A 23,499-nucleotide genomic window follows, 5' to 3' on the forward strand; every position below is an offset into this window, starting at 1 on the left:
GTTTAAAAAGCAATTTAATGGATAATTGTGCGCGTGATGTTATGTGTGTAATATGTATATTTTGTACGAATCGAGTCTAATATTCATGCAGTGATATAATTTCGAGCGTTTAATTCATGATGCATTAATTAAGTGCATAGTCTTCGACAAGTGCAAAACGACCGCGCGCCGTTTTCATATAAAGAGACACCGCATATGAAGGGGCAAAATAATCCGTAAAAATTTTTTCAAACATAAAAAAAAAAATTCAGACACACGATTGGTCACTGTGTTACGTATCATAGCGTGTGGTATATATATATATATATATATATATATATAGCTTACAGTGCACAGCAGGGTGCTTCTTATATTGCAAGGGTAACTTTATTCATGAGAATGAATTCTCATCTTTTTGTAATTTAGCCTCAGTTTTCATAAAAAAGATGGAGGTACTAACATAACCTCAAAACTAAAAAATCATCTTTAAAGTGACGCATGATTATGTTCTAAAAATCATTAGTTACAATTTTCATTTTATGGAATTTCATTTGTCCTAATTATTTTTGAGCCCAAATTTTATTTGTTCGGATTAGTATTTTGCAGAATTTTCATCAAAACGATTTTCTATATTACAGAATTTTTATATAACCTAAAATTCACTTCAAAGAATTTTTATTTGTCCGAATTTTTATTTGCTTGAATTTTCATTTAATATAATAGGCATTTTAAAGAGTTTTTTTTTTTTGGTAAAATTTCATTGCATATAGAATTTTCATTTTATACTTTCAGATAAATTTTCATTTGTTCGAATTATTATTTGATATAGTTTCCATAAAACCGTTTTTCCTGCAGAATTTTTACTTAACAGAAAAATTATTTCACAGAATTTCTAATTGATAAAATTTTCATTTGTCCGAAATTGCAAATGGCTGAACAAACAATCGATTTCGGCGCGATTTTGAAAATCAAAAATTATCCATAAAATTGTGATTGGTTGTTTTTAAAAATCGCGCCGAAATCGATTGTTTGTTCGGACATTTGCAATTTCGGACAAATGAAAATTCTATCAATTAGAAATTCTGTGAAATGATTTTTCGGTTGAGTAAAAATTCTGCAGAAAAATCGGTTTTATGGAAATTATATCAAATAATAATTCGAACAAATGAAAATTCATCTGAAAGAATAAAATGAAAATTCTATGCAAGTGAAATTCTACCTAATAAAAATTCTTTAAAATGCCTATTATGTTAAATAAAAATTCAAGCAAATAAAAATTCTGACAGTGGATTAAAAAAAAAAATGTGTTTTCCAAATTACAATAATTATAAAAGACAATGACAGGTAAACCACAAAAATTTGATTCTCCCTTTTGAGAGAGAGAGAGAGGGAGAGAGATAAATATGGTTGCGATAAAAAATATAATTTTCTGACTGAGCGTATAATATTCGACGGGCGCGCGTGTTTTTTTTTTTTTTTGCCCACTTGGCGTATTTACTTATCAAATTCTCTCGGCGTAATTTTATAGAGGTTTCGTGTTGGCGCGGTGTGGGATTTTACAATAGAAAATTATACTTGGTCGCTTTAAGTCCCTTCAATTTCTTCATATTTTCTCAAGGACACCAGAGTAAAATGTACATTTATTGCCGGAACTGGTGAATCCGCTTTTATATATAAAACAAATGCGGATCTTTCCGTTCATAACAAAAATAACAATATCACTGCGCGCAAAAAAAAGATCATAATATCGAAATGTAAACTCATTGCGGATCTCGTTTTTTATTTATAAAGTGAAGGAGGAAATTGAATAAAATTAATTTTCAAAAAAAAATTTATTTATTAAAATATACGTGTAAATGCAATTATTTTAGACACTAGGGAGTGAAATAATGCTTTTCTACCCTAGGGAGAAAATTATCTAAAAAAAAATATCATTTTTAGCTAAGAATAGTTGTTTTAGTCACTATGGCTGAAAAAGTTATTTTACTCCTTAGTGCTGAAGAAAATAATTTTACCACCTAGAACTGAGAAAGTTATTTTACTCCCTAGAGCAGAAAAAGTTATTTTCAGACCTAGGAATCAAAGTAACTATTTTCGGCTCTAGGTATTGTAAAATTATTTTTTTCAGCCTCTAGGGAGTAAAATTAGCGTTTTTAGATCATAGGGAGTAAAATAACTATTTTTTCCATAATATTTATGAAAATATAAGTAAATAAAATTTAGTTTAGTTAAATTTTTTTTATGTTTTACGATGTCATCTTGAAAGGCGTATATCTTAAATGGCACTGCAATCACGATGATAATTTTACAGATGACGATTGCAAAAGCAAAGCTTTTGTCTTCTCTAACGAATGCACTGTTTCTTTTTCTTTTTTTAAAAAAATATTTATTCGCGTCACTGAATTTTCCTATGTCCCTCTTTAAAACAATAAAACGCTCTTCTCGTTATCGAGAATATGCGCGCTCTCTTTATTGTTCTTACATAAGAATTGAAGATAATTTGATTAAAATTCAATTGTCATATATTGTTTAATAATAATTTCTCCATATTATATTTTATAAATATATACTTCATTGTATATTAAAAAATTCCCATTTTACAAATGTGGCAAAAGTTTTGAACGTTCAAATGAACAAAATATTTTTTTCAATCTATAAATTATTAAAAATTATAATGGCAATGTAAAAAAAAAACATTAAAGTAAACAATTATTAAATTAATAACTTTTTAGATATTTAAAACAATATTTTGTAATAAAATTTCTACTTAAAAAAGTTGCAATAAAAAATTTCGTTCATTTGAACGTTCAAAACGTTTGGCTCATTTTTACAAGTAGAACATCAGTTTTTTCTGTTTCTTTTTTCTTTTTTTTTAACTGATATTTTATAACAAGTTTACTACATATTTTATCAGTTCTTTGTCAAGCTTAATGATAACAATTTTTTTTTTTTTAAAGTTGACGGGACTTTTTTTCAAATTGGACGAATAAGAAAATTTTGTTTGGTTTTAAACATTTTTTGAAAAATCATTTTCAGAATAAAATTTTTTTTATTTATATTATTTTTTTTTTGTTTTTTATTATTTTTTTATATTCTTATAAATCTTAAATATAATAATAAAATAAATATTTATAATATTATAAAAAACAAATATAAATATAATATTGTATATTCTTATGATTTATTGATTATTTTTTATTACTATTTTATATTTTTGTAATAATTCAATGGTGTGATTTATAAATCTTGTGAAATATATTTGTTTGTTCAATGAAATATATATTTTTGTTTCCTGTATATTTATATATATATATATATATATATATATATATATATATATATATATAGGCATATAAGAGTTTATTTGCACTAACTGTTCTTTTTGGCAATGAACGCAAGAGATAATTGACATTTTTATATTCGGGTTTGAATGAAGTAAACTGCAAACGAGAGAGGTTTACCCCATTAATTATTATCGGTATATCGTTTGATGTCTGACCTACATTTTGACATCGTTATACACTTGACGCCTTATTATTTCTTACAATTCGACATATGTTACATGATTGTTATTTGTTTTCTTCACTTTTGTGCGGTTTCATCTTCAAAAAATTTTTATTGAAAAATATATCATCAGTCGCAAGCAGTACCGTAAATCTTATTGAATTTTTTTCGTAATTATTATTATTATTATAATTATTATAAAAATGGGAAATAATTTAAAATTTTTGCGATAATTGCTTATAGGTTATGTAATTTAATTTCTTTTAGTTATACCAAAAAAAAAATGGTACTTTTTTTAAATAAAAGAATACACTCAAAAAAATTTGTTCTGAAACAACCAAATTTTGTTTAAAATCAAAATTTTTGGTTAATTAACCAAAATTTGAATTAATTAACTGTATTTTTTGTACACTGAGAAAAATGTTTAGTCAGATAAACAAATTTATTTCTTATCCGTTAAAATAACAGAGAAAAATGCATTTTAAAAACTATTTGGCTTTTAACGGACGTTAAATTAAAAAAATTTCCAACTTCCATAATTTTTATCAAATCAAAAAATAAAAAAAAACGTATTTTCTTATTTTTTACAAAAATTTCAAAAAAAAAAATGTACCGAGTCAAAAAAGAAATTTTTTTCAATGAAAATCTCACATGGAATATTCCATATGTAAAGCTTAAAAATGTTTTGTTCACACAACATTATTCACAAAGATATAATTCGAAATGTTATTATTCACTTAATTTTTTTTTCATGCATATCCTGTATATTTAAAAAAAAAGCAAAAGAAAAAAAAAATTTTAAATAAATTGATAATGTGAATATAAAAATGAAATGAAATCTTTATGTTTGGACATTGAAAAAAGTGTATTACATGTCTGTTATCAAAACAGAGAGAAATTTTAACAACAGAGAACAAGTAGATGTCCTCGTAGTCTTGACTGCTTTGCAGGTATACCTTCCATAAATTAACATAAATTTCTCTCAAACTATAGATATATATATATATATTTTATATATACATTTGTACGTGTGTAATACTTATCACTTATTAAAAATAAATTTTTTTCTCCAAGTCGCGTATGCATTTGTATATACATATATATATATATAAAATATCTTATCCGCGCATAATTTGCCAACTATATATAGATAATATTTTAGCGGCTCGCATCACGGATTATAAATTAAAAGCGATAGTAAAAACAAAAAGCCAAGAGTGAGTAAAATGAGTAATTGCACGATTAATTAAGAATTCTTTTTCATGTCCGAGGGGGAACCGCGACCCTCCTTTTCTCGCTCGAAAATAAAAAATATATAAATGTCTTCCAGCAGGTAAAAAAATACACGGAGAAAAAAGAATTGTCGTAGTTTCTAAAAATTAAGTCTACACAGCAATTCCGGATTGTCCATATAGAACCAGCAGTTCTATTTGTTTTTGGGACAAAAAAAATTTTTTAAATTGGATTGCTATTAAAACTATTCGAATTGTTCGGTGAGCAAACAGAATTGTTTGATGAACAATGAAAATTGTTATGGAACAGTTGAAATAACAAAACTAAATTGTTAAATCGGCAATAGAATTTGTTGTATTAACAAAGCTTTGATACGTCTAATAGAATTTGTTCAATTTCTTCGCCTTCTAAAATAATAATCTATAGCAGATTTCCGTAGGTCATAATACCAGTTTTATTTGCATTAAAATCTGTGGAACATGCAGCTTCTGTATCAAATTCTTTGACCTGAAACCAAAAAATTATTTTGATTTGAAATTTATTGTTAAATAATATTTAATATTAAAATAATAATAATTAATATAATAATAAAAGCAAAAGTGGCACATGTGCCAGAAGCAAATGACGCGACAATTTTCTCGCCAGTTTGCGAAAATTCAGGATGCCACATTTAGGGTCAGCCGGGGTAAATCCGAACGCTAATTATTTCAGCTTAATTAAAATTTTAAAAAATAAGTTAGACATGAGAATTTCTACCTCAGATCCTCTTCAAGAGATTCTAAGTATTATCCCATTTTTCGTTTGTTAATTAGCAACAGCATAAACAATGATAACGAGTATTGCAAAAAAGATTGAAAATCAAAGATGACACTCTTTCAGTATTTTGTCTCGTATTTGAAGAAAAGGAAGCTAAAAATTCATTTTATTATTTATAATTGTTTGTTATGAATACTAGAACAGAAACTATTTTTCATTTTTGCCTTCTGTAAAATTTTATTAATAATATCAGACCGTTCGTATTTACCCCGGAAAATTGGAAAACCGGGGTAAATCCGAACGGTATTTTCAATAATTTTTTCTTATATCAAAAATTGTTTTTATTTGATTACACTATTATTTTAACATTATAAAAGTACATAGAAAAAAGTTTTTCTTTCTATATGTATCCTCGTTAGTAATTAATAAGCAGAAACTTAATCTCTGTTCTCTCGAAGGAGTGTTCCACTTTTTTTGCCAAATGGTTTGTTGAAAAAAGTTTTTCAGGATCTTAATAAAATTTGGTATTCTAGGGTTTTTGGGGTCGCTGACTACCAATTTGAAGTCAGTTTTTCAAAATTCAAAATGGCGGATCCAATATGGCGGACGGGAATTAAAAAATTCATTGGATTCGCTCGAAAATTGTTACTCGGGGTGTTTCAGGGTCGCTGATTACGAATTTGGAGTTAGCAGATCATTTTTAAAAATAAGTTTTAGGAAAGTCCGCCATTTTGAATTTAAAAAATTTCACTTTTATTTTTGTATTTACATTCAATCACTCCAAAATACTTTCTGTACCAAGTTTTGCAAAAATCCGTTATGATTTGATAAAGTTATTGAAGGTTTTAATTGTGTAATGCATTTTAATTTTTAACCTGTTTGATTTTTGTATTTATATATGATGCATTATTACATAATAGGTTTATTATCGTATTTTTTTGAGTTTTTATATAAGTTTAACAATTGCAATACTTTAAATTTATTTTCCCTAAGATTTTTCTGAAATACAGTGCGGCGTTCGTATTTACCCCGGTATTTTAGGAAAGTTGCAAAATATCGAGGTAAATACGAACGCTAAGTTTCCTGCGATTGTAATTTATCAAAAATTTTTGCTACCCTATAAAATTGTTCTATGGAAGTAAAATAACAACTTCATGCACCAAAATACCGGAAGTATTGTATTTTAAAAGAAAAAACTTATGTTATTGTTGAAACTTACTAAAAGCGTTCGGATTTACCCCGGCTGACCATGTACTATTTTACAAGAAACTATTTTCTTTTTTTTTTTTTTTGAAAAAAAAATTTTACCTCTCTAAAGAATCGAACCCTGGATATTTGCATGGGGAATCGGTAGCTTTGTCCACTTGGCTATAGGCACACTAACCATGGAAAAGTTTCTTGTTGAATAAAAATAACAAATTTTGTTGAGAAAAAACGATTTAATTTTGATTAAAAAATTAAAATTCTATTTTACTGTACGAAATTTTTTTTAATAATTGAGCTTTAATAATAAAATTACTCATACACTTTTATTGGAAGTATTTTTAAAAATTATATATTAATTATTTTCTTTTTAGAGATATAAAAGTATTTTTTTTGCAGAAACACTGAGTCATTTGGACAAACATTTTGGATTGTAAAAACACATACATATATATATATATATATATATATATATATATATATATATATATATATATATATATATATATATATATATATATATATATATATATATATATATATATATATATATAAAGCACGTGTGCCAATAAAAATATATAAACATACTAAAAATTATTATAATACTCGATTATTTCAAAAATGAAATTAGCTTTTATCAGCTGATATTAATTTTCATAAAACACACGTTTCTTGCAATCAAATAAGCAATAAATTGCAACTTTACTAATCGTAATGACACGTAATATACACCGTTTCATTTTGAAATGCTCATTTCGCAAATTTTTTTTTCCCCCTTTTTTTCATTACTTTAATTTTTTTTTTTGTGCTTAATGACTTTTTAATGCATTACTACTTTTATTATACCTCACATGTGTGAGAGAAAGAGCCCGTGCAGAAATTTTGACCGGGCCCTGGCCAGGGCCAGACCGGGCAAGACCGGGGCCAGACCGGGAAATCTGGCCTGCCCCCGGCCTGGATGAAACAATAAAACCGACCGGGGCCATGGCTCGGGGCCCGATCTGGTTCCCTGCTGGGGACCCGACCGGGGCCATCAAATTTTTCCCGATTTGACTACCATTCAAATTTTTTTGGTATGGTAAACCATACAGTAGTCAGTATACTGTATTCCCTAATGTATCATTAATAAAATAAAAACAATAATATTAAGTTTATTTAAGTTTTATTTAAATTGCACAAAATATTATTAACTTATACTGTATATTAATGGTCAGTTTGTTTGTTTTTTTTCTTAAAACGACCATCCCAGTCTTTGGATGACTTTTACAAAAAAGTCGATTAATAAAACAAAACCATAAATTTATAATTTTTAAACGATTTGAAGAGTTTGAAAATTATTAACTAATTATCATTTTTTCTTCGATTACGATGACCATCCCAATCCTTGGCATTGCCAAATATAATGCCAAGGTGAGATAGTACTTCATCATCACTAATTTGAAATTTTTCTGTGGCAACCTCTGAAAATAAATTTATTAAAAATTACTTAAATTTACCTTGTAATATATTTGTTTATGCAATTTATTTCATAAAATTTAATATTTTACCCAATAAGCTCGAACACATTTTCATATTTTTGAAAATTGTTTTTCCAGGACTTGGTTTCGTCGCAGTCAATTTAAGTACAATGTCTCTACATAGATATTTTTTAATTATTGCATTTAAAACTTTTCTTACTCCAACATCTTTACTTAATGACAATTGTAACGTCGCCTTCTGTAATAAAAATATAAATATATATATAAATAAATAAACATTTCGATGTATAAAAAATGTCTTAAAAGGAAGCAAGCAAATTTAAATAATTTATACTTAAAGGATATAATAATATCATAGAACTAAAACTTACGGAGCACTAATACATAATAAATTTTTTACTTACAAAATGTTTATTACAATCCTCATTTGCAAGTTTTTGATTAAGAATTTCTACGTCGTCAAAAGTTTGCAGAGGCAAAATTAAGTTATATTCAGCCTCGAAACTTTTTTTGTCGGCCAAGTTTAAAATAGCAAGATTTTCTAACATTCCAATTAATAATTTTGTATTATCATGTACATCCTTAATGTCAATTCGTAATGATTTTATTTCTCGCATTACAGATGAAAAATCTAAGAAAATTGAAAAAATTTTATTGTTTCGAAATTGTGTAATATATGTAAGAAAATAGTCCTTTCAAAATTTATGCATACAATTTTTTATTCTTACTTTTTTCATATTTGCTTTCACGACTATTGTTTTTTTTATCACATATTTTTTCCTTTACGTTTTCAGTTGTTCTTCGTGGATTCCCTAAACTTTTCCTTTCTTCATACGCATTAAAATCCGTAAGACCAAAGTCTAGATCTGGCGAAACATCCTCATCGTCAGAAAATTCACGTATTGGATTCTCTAAACCATACTTATATTAGTTTATTCATAAATGGAAACTATTTTTATAATGCAAAAACTGTTAACAATTTTTATTTATAATATTTCCAAGTGTCAGAAGAATATATGGGGCATTCTATTTTAAAATTATACCTCTATTAAACAATTGACAATATAAGACAATTTTTAAATAATTATTTCTCCCATTCAATTAAATCGAATTACTTTTGCAATGAGTAGTTTCGATAGAGAAACTTCTAAACTTTATTATTGTACAAAAATTTTTTTAAAAAAATGTTTGTACAATAATAAAGTTTAGAAATTTCTCTTTCAAAATTACTCATTGTAAAAGTAATTCGATTTAATTGAATGGGGGAAATAATTATTTTAAAAATGTCTTGTATTGTCAATTGTTTACTAGGGGTACATAATTTTGAAATAAAATGCCCCATATAAAAAAGATTCTACCTTCTTTATTATCTAGAAAAAACTTTATCTCAGTAAAGAAAATTTTTTTTACCTTGAGTATTAAAATTCTTTTTCGCCTCCTTCTTATTTCTATTATTGAAAACAGAATCGCCATTATCTGAAGAACCGGAATCTACTATAATCTTGTCTAAAATAAAATAAATTATTGTCATTTTGATTTAAAAATTGTTATCAATATTATTTTTTAATTTCACTATAAAAAGAAGGCATCTTGTTTTAAGATATTTTGGTAGTCATTTTTATGTTGTTTCCAAAAGCTATTAATAGCATCTTAAAATGCATTAATTTCTAAGATTGAAAATAGATAAATAAGATGTCTTAATAGTTTTAAAAGTGAGTACAATGTATTCTATGGTGCTTGATTTTGCAGTATTGGCCCAAGTAAAAAAAAATTGTAAAATAAACCGATTTGACATTTTTAAGATTCTCAAAAAATTTAAATTAATAAAGAAAATATACTTACTTCGAGTACTAGAATTATTCTTTAACATCTCCCTTCTTCTTTTATTGGGAACTGAATCACTATTACTTGATGAATCAGAGTCTACTATCTTCTTGCCTAAAAACCATTTAAACTTTAAATAATTTTTTACATATTTTTCAATTTTGACCATCAAGAAAATAAATTATTGTCATTACGATTGAAAAATTGTTAACAATATTGATTTTTAATTTGTCCTCAGTTAAAAAAAATTGTGAAATAAAATGATTTTACATTTTTAAGATTCTCGAAAAATAGAAATTAATAAGAAAAATATACTTACGGTGAACACCAGAATTTTGTTTTTTTTTCTTCCTTTTTATACTATTTTGAGAATTGACTGCTGCTTTGTCTATAAAAATATCAAAATTTAATTTTATACATTATATAATTTGGATTTGAAAATTTATAAAAATACGTAAAACAAATAAAGGAATTAATTTCTCAAACGACGAATTTAACGATGTTATTAGTGAAAAATATAAATTTTAATATTCTCAATTGATTTCCAAAACCAATATACTAACCTGAAAAAGTCGTAGAGTTTCTCTGTTTTTTAAAATTTGATAAATTTGTTGATTTTTCTTTAGAAGTACTAGGCTGGGGCTCTCCAATAGTAGAAAGATTCATAATATTCTTTAAATCTGGCAAAGACTTCAACTGAAGTTTAATTTGACTAGTTGCTAATTTTGCCTTTTTCCCTGGGTCTACTTCCGATTCTGTATAGGCGAATTCCTTAATCTTGAGTTCGTTTAATCTCATGACAGCTTGTTCATATGTATCTGTTAAATAATATTTTATAAATCATACAATGTTTTTTTAATATATTTAAACAAATTAAATTTAAAAAGTAACAATTTTATGCAATTTATTTTTAAAAATACCGTATAATCTTTCCATTTTTATTTTAGATTTTTAGCAACTACTTAACAAAATTTTATTATATTAATGTATATATAATTATATATATTTATTATTATATATTTTTGACTCACCTGCATGACCAACAATTTTAACAACATAATTTGGCCAATTATTGTCAACTATATCTGAATTATTTTGTATTAAATCGTATAACAATTTATTTGTTTCCTCAGTGTAAGGAGGCGGCATATATTTTGTTAAAAACTGTTTTTTTTTGTCATCGTACTTAATCCATTTTAGTAACGTTATATCAACTGTTCGAGTTATCTCACTTTTGCCTGATGATGTAAAGTGGACTAATTGAAATGGTTTGCAGGTTAATATTAAATTCGCCATTGCTCTGTAAAAAAACTTTAGTTAGTTTTAATTTTTTAATAACTTTAAAATCATTTTTTATACACTGATAAGATATAAAAAATAATTAATAGGAAAGTAAACTTTTTCATTACGGGTTGAGTTCAAAACAAACGTCTGATTATGTTGATCGTCTCGAATGTTCTCGAACTCATGGATAACAACATTGAAAACTACAAGGAAATAACCGCTTTTCATGAATTATAAAAAAGTTAAATGGCGCGTATAATAGAAATGTTGGTTTCTGTTTTCATGTCATAACTTTTTTTTAAATATTTAAGCACTGCACTACATAGATTAATATTCCAAATTAAAGAAAACACTCTTATTTTTCTCATCTACGAGAAACACATAACCTATAAATTGTCACTTTTCAACTTTTAACTGTACAGATTTTATCCTTGATTTTATTTTGTTGACACTTTTTTGAGAAAAAATAACATTATATAAGTAATACTTACATTATACACTTATATATAATTACATCAAATACGTTAATAACACAATAATTATTGTGTACTATAAATGTTTCGTGTATTTAAAAATGTATATAGCACAGAGTTAGAACTATCGAATCGAATAACAGTGTTGCCACTTTTAAACACCAATGCAACAACATAAAGCGGGAAATTCAAAAACATCTCTTTTTATTTTCATATATTTTATTAGAAAAAGCAATAATAAAGCAGTGAAAATATATTTTATAAGTGTAAAACTTATTAAAATTTCACTTTTTATATAGTTATTTATTATTTTAGAAGAAGTCTGTTTCTTTGGATTTAGATATATATTATCACTTTAGGCCAGAAATCCAAATTCCGAGAAACTAACAAACGATTATAAAATATTCGATTTTTTAATCATGTTTTTATATATTTAATTTAATTGATAAGTTATTTAAGATTTTTTTAATTGCATAGATTAAAATTATTATATAAATACAAATTAATTTATTATTAATTATTAATAAATTAAATATAACATTATTTTCAAATTTTATAAAGCAATAATTTAAATAAATTTAATTTTCTAATCTATTTTTTTTTTACTTGTTTTATTTATTTATCATGTTATTTTTGTGAAGGTTATAAGTTCTCTTTCAAATATTAAATTAGTGTATATAATTTGAAAAAAATTGCAGTACATCGGATTTTTAAATCAATTTTTGCAATATAAGCGTAAAACACGTTATTACTGGTGTAAAAGAGGCATGCAGTAATGTTTTTTTGGTTCTCTCTCACTGAAATTTAATGATAATTTTACCATTTTCTGTTTGATGTCGTTTACATTAAATGTGGTTAAACGATTAGAAGGCTTGCTACGCAGTTCCCACATGTTTAACAATTTTGAATTGAGGGGATATGTAAATATTGGATTTTTAGTATCCCATATGTTACCTTCTATTCTTATTTCGCCTTCTGTTTTATATATTTTTCTAATACGAACAAGATTTCTATTTTTTAAAATTACAAAATTGTCTGGCATCTTTGTTGTTAGAGTACACTCTTTGTACTTTAATTTAAAAATTTCCAAATCATTGGATTTTAATATTTTAATTTTGACTGGTAACTGTGGTTTAGGTGGATTTATTGTTTTAATTTCGTGTAACCTGCGACAAATCTGTGATAAGGGTCGATTGGGTGTACGTATTAGTTTTGTCAATTTACCGAGATAATTTTCAAAGGGAAAGGCACTAATTTCGCTGAAGGTACAGCCCATTTTAATTACATCATCTACAGCATGTATTGCATGGTGCATATTGAGAACCTGTATTCGAAAATACAAATGTCGTGAACTCAAGAAAAATTTTTCTAAATAAGATTTCGCATAACTTTGATACATTCTACTTGAACTGTCGCTGCACAAAATTCTCGTTGCAGAATGAAGAAGTAAGAAGTTTTTATACCTATCACTATTTAACGCATGCATTATCACAATAGGACCGCAGTACAACAAAAAAAATCTAAATTCTGTTGCCTTCCATTTACAAAGGGACTTTAAGGATCTAGATTTTCTTTGGAATTCGCATGGTATACACCTGCGAATTAGAAGAAGTCTTCTAGATACTTCAGTCTTCCAATTTTGTCCAAGTTTTGCATAAGTGTTTATCACGAACCAATTAAGCAGAAGACGTTTCATGACTCCTTCGCAGAATAGGTGCATGAAATCCAGCACGAACATAGCAATCATATTCAACTGTGGTTTTACATTTAAAAGAGGAGATTTTCTTTTATGATGACCAGGCTGATTTTGTTTCCTGAAGGATTCATCCGTCCTTTCCTTACAGTTGATAATGGGAAATTGAGTGACTCCATTTTCTTTCAATCCCTGAGTTTCACACCTCTCGCAAGCGAAAATCCCCACATGTCCAACTGTTCCTTTTAAGAATGCTCGAGATGGTGTGTCGCAAATAAAACAATGAATGCGAATTTTAAATAGATTATTTGCAATCATTATTATTCTCGACTGTAAAATATTTATTTCTTCAATGAAATCTTTTAAAAATTCGCTTACATCTGCCGGTTTCGAATTACCCGAATAAATTAAAATTGGGAATGGTTTATAAACATCAGGTTTATAGTAAACCTTGCCAGATAGGACCCAAAACCCTTTTACGCCTGATTTTGATAAAGCGATACCATCAGCATTAATTTGCAAAAAAATTGTGGATTTGGTATGTACGTTTGGGTCTATGCATTCCTCAAGGCCATTTTTAATACCAAAATAAACATATTCACCCATACTTCCGTCTGAATCTGCCATTTCTTGAATTTCGTACTCTGCTGTTGAAGTACCTAAGAAGGTTTTCGCTGATTTTGGTAATTCGGGCAAGAGTCTACGCCGCAAAATTTTTAACATTTCATCAAGACTGTTTTGTTCAATTCCATTTTCAACAGCCCATAATTGTAATTCCTTTATTTCGTCAGGTTCATTTTCTTCAAAATTATCGATGGCGTCAATAAATTCATTCTCCTCAGATTCTGAAGATCCGTTAAAATCACCGTCATCTGCAATTATAATTGTTACATTATAGTTATGATTGAATTAATACATACAGAGAGATCACAGTTAGTCCCCTTATTTACTAAATCCTCTTTTCCTTTTTTCAGAGTAAAACCCACGTAAATTGTAATGTTTTTTGTTAGAAAAGTTTTTGTAGCTCTGTCAAAAAATTTTTTTTTAATTTTTGCAAACTTTAGGAAAATTTTAGTCTTTTAAAAGTTAATAGATGTTTTTATATTATTTTTTACACTTGTTAAATATAGACATTTTGTTATACATAGCAACAAATATTAAATAACTTACTGCTTAAAAGCAAAATTCCACACAGTCTAAATCTGAATTAGTGAAAATGTCACTAATTTCAATGCGCAGTGGATGAATTTTCTTTGATGAATCAGTGAAATTCAACTGAAGAATTAAATAAAACTCGTCCAGTGAATTGAAATCAATAAAATTTTTACTGATTTAGATTTAGAGTGTAGCTATTTGCAATATCGGTCAATTTTTACCATTCTCAGATTTTTATTTGAAAATTTTACTATTTCTGCACTTAATTATTTTATGAATATTTTTTTAATTTAATCGAACGTCGTACAATTTGTTATGAGTTGTGATTATTTCCAAAGTAAATTTTTCTAAAGAAATTTTATTGGTAAATAGTAAAAGTAATTCTGGAAATAATAATTTTTCATAGTACATTTTATTATTTTGAGAGGAAATTTTACTAAGTCCGAAATTAATCCGAAGCAAATTTTTTTAATTTTTACTTAAATTTAATGCGTTATATAAATAAATTTGAATATAGTAAAATTCATGGAATTTTAAATCTGGAATTTTAAATCAAAAATAGAATTTTAACAAAAATTTGTATTCAGAATTAAGAAATATAGGCTACAGAAGAAGATAATAATTAAATATTTAAATAATTAAATATTCAGCCCCTGAATTATAATAAAATAAATTTTTACTTAATTTGAAGAAATATCTCTTTCAAAAATTAATATCCCCCTTTTCACCTAATGTTAATCACTGTGATCTCGCGTTCATTACGTTGAAATTAATTTTTAAAAATATTTTAAGTTTACTTTATTATTAATAATATTTACTTTGGTCTTCAGATTCATTAATTTCGTAGTTTGAATCAATGTCGCCTGGTGTGAGACAATCTTCCATATGGGAACTAAGCGAATCATCTTGTTGTCCTAGCTGTGAGCTGATATTCTCATTAAGATTCGCATCTTCATGATTTGAATCATCTGAAGCTATAAGGCATAGAATTATATTTAACATACATGAAAATAGTTGTTATCATTATTATTATATAAGAAAGAAAGATCATTCTTATAAAACTAATTTCGATCGAGTGATAAATTCATACTTATACATATTATTATTATAACAAATGTGAAAGAATATATAAGAAGTCAGATGTAATAAAAGAATTTTTAACTTAAATTCGGGATTTTTTCAAAGGAATACTACTAGAACATTTGTAAAACTATAAAAATAAAAACAATATTTATAAAGTTAGAATACAAAATCTCTATTTTTAGGTTATTTTTTATTTGGTAATGTAATATCATGTGAATAATATTTTTTACTTACGACTTGATATATTCGGCAGAGATGAAAATTGGGTTGACAGTCGATGTTTCCGTACACGTTTCGTACTTTTGTGTTTTGGCATATTATTCACAGAAATAAATAATTAATGTATCCAAAGTAAAACAAAAGTTAGGCCAAGAAGACTAGAAATGGGAGGTACCGTACGAATACGTAAGAAAAAGGGTTTTCTGAAATAGGCAGAGCAATAGAATAAGTTGCAAGTCGCGGTAGCCTTCTGCGCAGACTAACTGTTGACTTACCATCTGGCGGTAATTCAGAATAAAATATTAACACTGATTCTATACGTACGTATATGCTTCGGTAAAATAAATATCTGCTTTTTTATTATCACCTGTTCGTAATATGCGCAGGAGGCTACTGCGTCTTGCAACTTATCCGCCCATTTCAGAAAACCAAATTGTCACGTACCCCCACTACCTAACGTGTACTTCCTGTTTCTATAGCCTTCTTGAGTTCTGCACTCCTCTATAAAAATTTATTTTTACTTATCTTATTATTGGGGCAACCCGGCCTGGCCACGACCGGGGCCACTAACATTTACTGACCCGGGGCCAGACCAGATAATCTGGCCGGGGCCAGGTCTGAAATCGGGAAGAAAGGTGGAAATTTCTGCACGGGAGGTTGCATTGTATATTAAAAATAACGGAAAAACATCTTTGAACGAGAAGGGATTATACACATATATATATATATATATATATGCAATCCAAAAGAGCGTAGACTGAAACTTAAAAGGTTAATAATGTGAGGGTCGTGCTTGATTTTATATATTTACGACTCGTCGCCCGTGAAGCGTGATAATTCACGCTTGATTATTGTTATTTAACTGGGCGCACCTATATCAACCTATAACACAAGCGAAATGTATTATTGCCAATTTTTGGCCATTCTGCTAACATCCGAGACTCGTTATATTGGATTTGTGCAAAATTTTATACTTCTCTCTCTCTCTCTCTCTCTCTATTTTTTTTTTGCTTTTTTTATTCTGAAGGTTGACCTTCTGCAAATGAGCGGCATTGCTAGAAATTCCGACCTTGAAAATTATTTGTCGACACCATATACTCTCAAGCTCAGGTTTCACGCGCGATCGTTAAAAATCTTTTTATTTGGTCTCAATATTGAACACGTCACCATGTATCTTATACTTTAACACCTCTTATGCACACTCATGAATTTTTTTTTCTTTTTAATAAATGTATCCTCATTGGACAAAATAAAGTTTTAGAGCGTAAAACTTGAAATTTTTAATGTTTCATAAAATTTGAATTTAAAAAACAAAAAATTAAAAGGTACTCAATGTAAAAGAGGTACAAAAAATGTTTTTGCCAAAAAATAATTATTTTTGTACTAACTCATAACTACCCCTAATTACGAGGGAAGGAAGAAGCGCCCAATGATTGGCCGCTCTCCATTGTTCGCAGAATTCTCAACTTGAATATCAACGTATCATCCTTAGAATTATATTGCAAGTTTCTTGAAAATAAAACATTTTTAATACACATATTTCACATAAAAAAAAAACTAGGAATTGGTCCACTCATGACTACATTGCACAGTAAAAACAAAGTCTTAAACCGTTTACACCTTAAATTAAGCCCATATATTTTGCATAAGTCTATCCTTTTTTAATTAGTCTGACTCCGTTTACACCTTAAATTCAGCCTCAAAAATAGGCTGAAATCAAGATTTCTTTTTTAGTGTGTGCCCTATAAAATTTGGATTCAGTTATAAAATTCAAAATTGTTTATTTTGTTTCAACTTGAAATTATTAAAGCAATCTTTCTATCTCTCTCTCTCCTTCTCTCTGCGTAAAAGCGTTGAAAAGAACATATATATACACATTCATTATAATCCCTTTTAGCCTCGAGGATTTATACAAATTATAAAATTCTATATGCGAGAATGAAAATTTACAACCGTCGCCAGTTTTTTTTTTTTTTTTTTTTTCTTTATTGAGACATTTACAATGTGACTCAAGAAGGATTTCACCGCATCAATGGATGAGAAATAAAAAAATTTTTAATTGTCTCCTAACGATTTTCATCTCTCTTTTTCTCTCTTGCGCACGTCTATATATGTGAGAAGAAGATATTACTGCCGCTGATGCTGCAAACAGGAAGTTACTTTTATTATATTTATATATATATATATCCACAGGCTGCGACAAAAGTCACACACTGCAATTGATTCTTCAATAAAAAGAGACACTCATAAAATGAACATATGGTGCTTTAAAAGTACAAGCGGCCATTCACATTTGCGCGCAAAATTGATCTTCCTGCGGGATGTATTCAAAAACGGTACTTGACATGGTTGCAAACATTTTTTTTTTTTTTTTTTTTTTTTTTATTCAAAGAGAAAAAAAGTTTTGCCAAACTTAGAGAGAACTTTTTCTTTATTCTCAAAAATGTTGTTTAGTTTAAACTATGTAGTTTGGGAGGTGAAAAATAACCTTTTTTAATGCTAGGGACTAAAATAACAATTTTTAACCCTAGGAAGTAAAATGATTTTTTTCAAAAAGGGGGCCACTGAACAAAGCCCTAATTTAGCTCGATTAAAACCGGAGCCCGACCAGGGCCTGGTTTAGCCCCGATCACACCAGGTCAGGGCCAGGTTGATGAATTTCTGCACGGGTTATTAAATCAATATAAAGTCAATAAAAAAAAGTAACCCGGGCAAAAATTTGCCAACCTAGCACTGACCTCGTTGAAACAAGAAACCTGATCGGGCCCTGGTTTTAATTGCTTTTAATCGAACTAAAATAATGTAATATTAATATGTCGAATTAAATACAAATTAAGAAAAAAAAAAAATATCTAAATGATTGTTCGACAACAAATGAAGACAATGTTGAAGAGATAATAATGCTTATTTTGTATATAGTGAAATAAAAGTGTGATAAAATTATGCAAGTGATACTTAAAAATAATATGCGAATTGACTTTGAAATATGATATCTGCTCTACTTTAAACGTGGTGTGTGAGAGAATGATGACGTTGCTCTCTCTCTCTCTCTCTCTCTCTCTCTCTCTCTCTCTCTCTCTCTCTCTCTCTCTCTCTTGCGATGATTCTGCTGAGTTGAAAGAATTTTTCACTGTCGCATCGCAAAGTCGCGCAAGATGAAAGTCCTAAGGTCGATTCGCTCGTCTCGTTAAGTTCGTTCCAGCGTTCGCTCGTAATTTATGCTTGTCCTCGCTTTACGCCTCTACTCTCTCTCTCTCTCTCTCTCTCTCTCTCTCTCTCTCTCTCTCTCTTTCTCTCTCTTTCTCTCTGTCTCTCTTTTATATGTGGAGTAGCGTATCGTTTTCTATATCGTTATATATATATATACACACCAATGACGAGAACGATAGTCAAGACAAAATTTACGATTCATAGTTCCTTAAAGTCCACAGTTTGTAATCTTCACGCAACTACCACCCCCTTAATTCGCATTTAAAGTTTTAAACAAATTTAATTTAAAAAATATAATTCTATAATGATAATACGTTCCTTGATGTTCCAAGTAGAGAACTCTGCGTACGGTGGAGAGCGACCAATCATTGCGCGCTTCTCCCTTCCCTCGTGCATGGATTCTCAATCTAAACATTGAGAGGCAACGTGCACATAAAACAACAATAAAAATCTTTTAATTAGGAGAATGTAGTCATAAATGAAACGTCCTCATGAGTGGACCAATTTCTAATTTTTTATTGTAAAATTACATTACATAATGAAATTTTTCTTTATTTTGTTTATAAAATTTTTTTGAATAATAATAATAATAATTTTTTGTTTTTGAAAAATTTTTTTCTATAGTTTTTAATACCGACTCGAAAATATACGATGATTATAAATGTTTGATTTTAATTTTTTTACATTAAGGATAATTTCTATTTCATTTGTTCCGCTTCTATTATACATTACGAATGCGATAGATATACAATAGCATCACAACAGGTATATAATCAGTGCACTAATGGCAATGTTTACAATTACCCGTGCAGAAATTTCCACCCTTCTTCCCGATTTCCGACCTGGCCCCGGCCAGATTATCTGGTCCGGCCCCGGGTCAGTAAATGTTAGTGGCCCCGGTCGTGGCCAGGCCGGGTTGCCCCAATAATAAAATAAGTAAAAATAAATTTTTATAGAGGAGTGCAGAACTCAAGAAGGCTATAGAAACAGGAAGTACACGTTAGGTAGTGGGGGTACGTGACAATTTGGTTTTCTGAAATGGGCGGATAAGTTGCAAGACGCAGTAGCCTCCTGCGCATATTACGAACAGGTGATAATAAAAAAGCAGATATTTATTTTACCGAAGCATATACGTACGTATAGAATCAGTGTTAATATTTTATTCTGAATTACCGCCAGATGGTAAGTCAACAGTTAGTCTGCGCAGAAGGCTACCGCGACTTGCAACTTATTCTATTGCTCTGCCTATTTCAGAAAAACCTTTTTCTTACGTATTCGTACGGTACCTCCCATTTCTAGTCTTCTTGGCCTAACTTTTGTTTTATTTTGGATACATAAATTATTTATTTCTGTGAATAATATGCCAAAACACAAAAGTACGAAACGTGTACGGAAACATCGACTGTCAACCCAATTTTCATCTCTGCCGATGAGCCAAAAGTTTTGAACGTTCAAATGAACAAAAATTTTTTTTCAATCTATAAATTATTAAAAATTATAATGTCAATGTAAAATAAAACAGTAAATTAAACTAATATTAAATTAATATTTTCTTTTTAGATATTTAAAACAATATTTTGTAATAAAATTCATATTTAAAGAAGTTACAAAAAAAATTTTGTTCATTTGAACGTTCAAAACTTTTGGTTGATCTCTGCCGAATATATCAAGTCGTAAGTAAAAAATATTATTCACATGATATTACATTACCAAATAAAAAATAACCTAAAAATAGAGATTTTGTATTCTAACTTTATAAATATTGTTTTTATTTTTATAGTTTTACAAATGTTCTAGTAGTATTCCTTTGAAAAAATCCCGAATTGAAGTTAAAAATTCTTTTATTACATCTGACTTCTTATATATTCTTTCATATTTGTTATAATAATAATATGTATAAGTATGAATTTATCACTCGATCGAAATTAGTTTTATAAGAATGATCTTTCTTTCTTATATAATAATAATGATAACAACTATTTTCATGTATGTTAAATATAATTCTATGCCTTATAGCTTCAGATGATTCAAATCATGAAGATGCGAATGTAAATGAGAATATCAGCTCACAACTAGGAGAACAATATGATTCGCTTAGTTCCCATATGGAAGATTGTCTCACACCAGGCGACATTGATTCAAACTACGAAATTAATGAATCTGAAGACCAAATCAATATCCACTCTAAATTGTTAGGCAGATGACTACTGTATAGTTTACCATACCACAAACATTTGAATGGTGGTCAAATCGGGAAAAATTTGATGGCCCCGGTCGGGTCCCCAGCAGGGAACCAGATCGGGCCCCGAGCCATGGCCCCGGTCGGTTTTATTGTTTCATCCAGGCCGGGGGCAGGCCAGATTTCCCGAAGTGGCCCCGGTCTTGCCCGGTCTGGCCCTGGCCAGGGCCCGGTCAAAATTTCTGCACGGGTACCAATGGACAGTTATATAGCAGAATTTATAAAGTACCTAATAATAGCAAAATGAATACATATATATTATACAGTTATAGTCTAGGGATAGATATAATGAATACACACAATATATAGTAGCAAATATAATTAACACTAACAGTTGCAAACCATTTGCATATATATCAGCAATTATACATATATCTTCAAAGTCATTCACTAATACTAAACCATTTTTTTTTTCTAAATTTTATCAAGAATTAATTTTTAAAATGAAAAATTATCCATAAAATTGTGATTTAATTTTAAAAATCGCGCTAAAATCTTTCTGCCGATTGTGTTTGTTTGTTCAATTACAAATTTGGACAAATGTAAATTCTATCAATTAGAAATTCCGTTAAATAATTTTGGGCCTCATGATAGTTCTAAAAATCATTAGTTAGAAAGAAGCGCACACTAATTGGCCGCTCTCCATCGTACGCAGATTTCTCAAATTTTTATATAACCAAAAATTCACTTTACAAATTTTTTATTTGTTCGAATTTTTATGTGTTGGAATTTTTATTTGCTCGAATTTCCATATAACATAATAGGCATTTTAAAGAATTTTTATTTCGTAGAATTTCATTGCATAAAATTTTCACCTCCCTGAAGTTGGCTTCGACGCTAAGCGCCAAAAATTGTTTTTCGCAGAATCAAAAATATCAAAACATTTTTTAAAAAGATTTTTGGTCCACACAATGCCTTAAGAAGTATTTTTCAAGGTATTATTTGAATTGAAAAATTAAAAAAAAAATAATTTGAAATTTTTGATTCTGCGAAAAACAATTTTCGGCGCTAAGCGTCGAAGCCGACTTCAGGGAGGTAAATTTTCATTTTATTCTTTGAGATGAATTTTCATTTGTTCGAATTATTATTTGATATAATTTCCATAAAACCGATTTTTCTGCAGAATTTTTACTTAACCGAAAAATCATTTAACAGAATTTTTAATTGATAAAATTTTCATTTGTCCGAAATTGCAAATGACCGAACAAACAATCGATTTTGTCGCGATTTTTAAAATCAACCAATCAAAAATTATCCATAAAATTGTGATTGGTTGATTTTAAAAATCGCGCCAAAATCGATTGTTTGTTCGGTTATTTGCAATTTCGGACAAATGAAAATTCTATCAATTAGGAATTCTGTTAAATGATTTTTCGGTTGAGTATAAAAATTCTGCAGAAAAATCGATTTTATGGAAATTATATCAAATAATAATTGTAACAAATAAAAATTCATTTGAATGAATTTCACCAAATAAAAATTCTTCAAAATGCCTATTATGTGAAATGAAAAATCGAACAAATAAAAATATCAACTGTATTTGTCGTAAATTAGATGATTTGCAAGTGGTAAAAAAAAATAGAGAACAAAGTTGTTATTCAGAGAAAATAGTTTGCACATGAGAGAAATGGAGGATTTATTGTCGAAGAATATAATCTTGGTGTTTTAGACAATGTAGAATTAAGGAGATGTATATAGGGAGAGAGAGAGAGAGAGAGAAAGAAAGAAGGTTTTGTTGAAGATTTGTTGGCGTCGTAAAGTCGAGTTGATGGATTATCATGGAAAGTACTGGCCACTCACATGAGAGACCAGAACCTGCCGGTGTCCTGACCTACGATATCTTCCGGGTTGGGACCTGGCGGTCGTTAACACCGCCCACTGCGAGATCAGGACATTCTGGTCCAACTCGTTCCGCTCATCCGCGTTCAGGCAATACACATATATATGTGATACTTGCGCGCAAGAACGAGTAAAGAAGCTCTAGCTATATAGCTTCCGTTTTTTTCCTCACATGATGATGATGATGATGATCTGATGCTTCCGATGGAATTCCAATTCCTTCTTGACAAGCTGACATTTCAAAAAGGATCAGGGATTGAAGATTGCTTTACTTTTCTCCTATCTATAAACACCACCTTTCAAGTAGATTTATATTATGTATTTTTT

At 28.5% G+C, this 23,499-nt stretch overlaps 3 protein-coding genes across 5 annotated transcripts in view; 1 reads left to right on the forward strand and 2 right to left on the reverse strand.

The window, feature by feature from the left end:
* LOC127284015 (protein outspread) overlaps positions 1-23,499 on the forward strand; it is a 336,175-nt gene that overhangs the window by 153,191 nt on the left and 159,485 nt on the right. The window lies entirely within an intron of this gene.
* LOC127284018 (uncharacterized) lies at positions 7,821-11,859 on the reverse strand. 2 transcript variants are annotated; one of them, XM_051309283.1, is made up of 10 exons: positions 11,753-11,859; positions 11,009-11,277; positions 10,541-10,795; positions 10,297-10,365; positions 9,996-10,091; positions 9,564-9,659; positions 8,882-9,064; positions 8,558-8,784; positions 8,223-8,391; positions 7,821-8,135 (listed from the first exon to the last, which is right to left on the reverse strand). In XM_051309283.1, exons 2-10 carry the CDS (start codon positions 11,271-11,273, stop codon positions 8,017-8,019), a joined length of 1,479 nt encoding a protein of 492 aa, XP_051165240.1. In that variant the 5' UTR covers positions 11,274-11,277; positions 11,753-11,859; the 3' UTR covers positions 7,821-8,016. The 2 variants fall into 2 exon arrangements, with proteins under 2 accessions (XP_051165240.1, XP_051165238.1); XM_051309281.1 differs by lacking the exon at positions 11,753-11,859 and adding an exon at positions 11,387-11,627.
* LOC127284017 (uncharacterized) lies at positions 12,339-16,463 on the reverse strand. The gene is made up of 3 exons (XM_051309280.1): positions 15,900-16,463; positions 15,401-15,556; positions 12,339-14,299 (listed from the first exon to the last, which is right to left on the reverse strand). Exons 1-3 carry the CDS (start codon positions 15,979-15,981, stop codon positions 12,483-12,485), a joined length of 2,055 nt encoding a protein of 684 aa, XP_051165237.1. The 5' UTR covers positions 15,982-16,463; the 3' UTR covers positions 12,339-12,482.

Source organism: Leptopilina boulardi, unplaced genomic scaffold (assembly GCF_019393585.1).
Source record: "Leptopilina boulardi isolate dan_hultmark-lab unplaced genomic scaffold, ZJU_Lbou_2.1 LbouV2_316, whole genome shotgun sequence".
NCBI lineage: Eukaryota > Metazoa > Arthropoda > Insecta > Hymenoptera > Figitidae > Leptopilina > Leptopilina boulardi.

What these genes read in the sequence shown, in the direction of transcription:
- LOC127284017 (XM_051309280.1), bottom strand. Translation starts at nt 15,981, where the DNA reads ATGCCAAAACACAAAAGTACGAAACGTGTACGGAAACATCGACTGTCA. An exon ending in TCTGCCGAATATATCAAGTC is followed by an intron (nt 15,557 to 15,899) that starts GTAAGTAAAAAA and finishes TATGCCTTATAG; the next exon opens with CTTCAGATGATTCAAATCAT. An exon ending in TAATGAATCTGAAGACCAAA is followed by an intron (nt 14,300 to 15,400) that starts GTAAATATTATT and finishes TTATAATTGCAG; the next exon opens with ATGACGGTGATTTTAACGGA.
- LOC127284018 (XM_051309283.1), bottom strand. Translation starts at nt 11,273, where the DNA reads ATGGCGAATTTAATATTAACCTGCAAACCATTTCAATTAGTCCACTTT. An exon ending in ACAAAATTCTGGTGTTCACC is followed by an intron (nt 10,092 to 10,296) that starts GTAAGTATATTT and finishes AATGGTTTTTAG; the next exon opens with GCAAGAAGATAGTAGACTCT. An exon ending in AGGATTGTAATAAACATTTT is followed by an intron (nt 8,392 to 8,557) that starts GTAAGTAAAAAA and finishes TTTTTATTACAG; the next exon opens with AAGGCGACGTTACAATTGTC.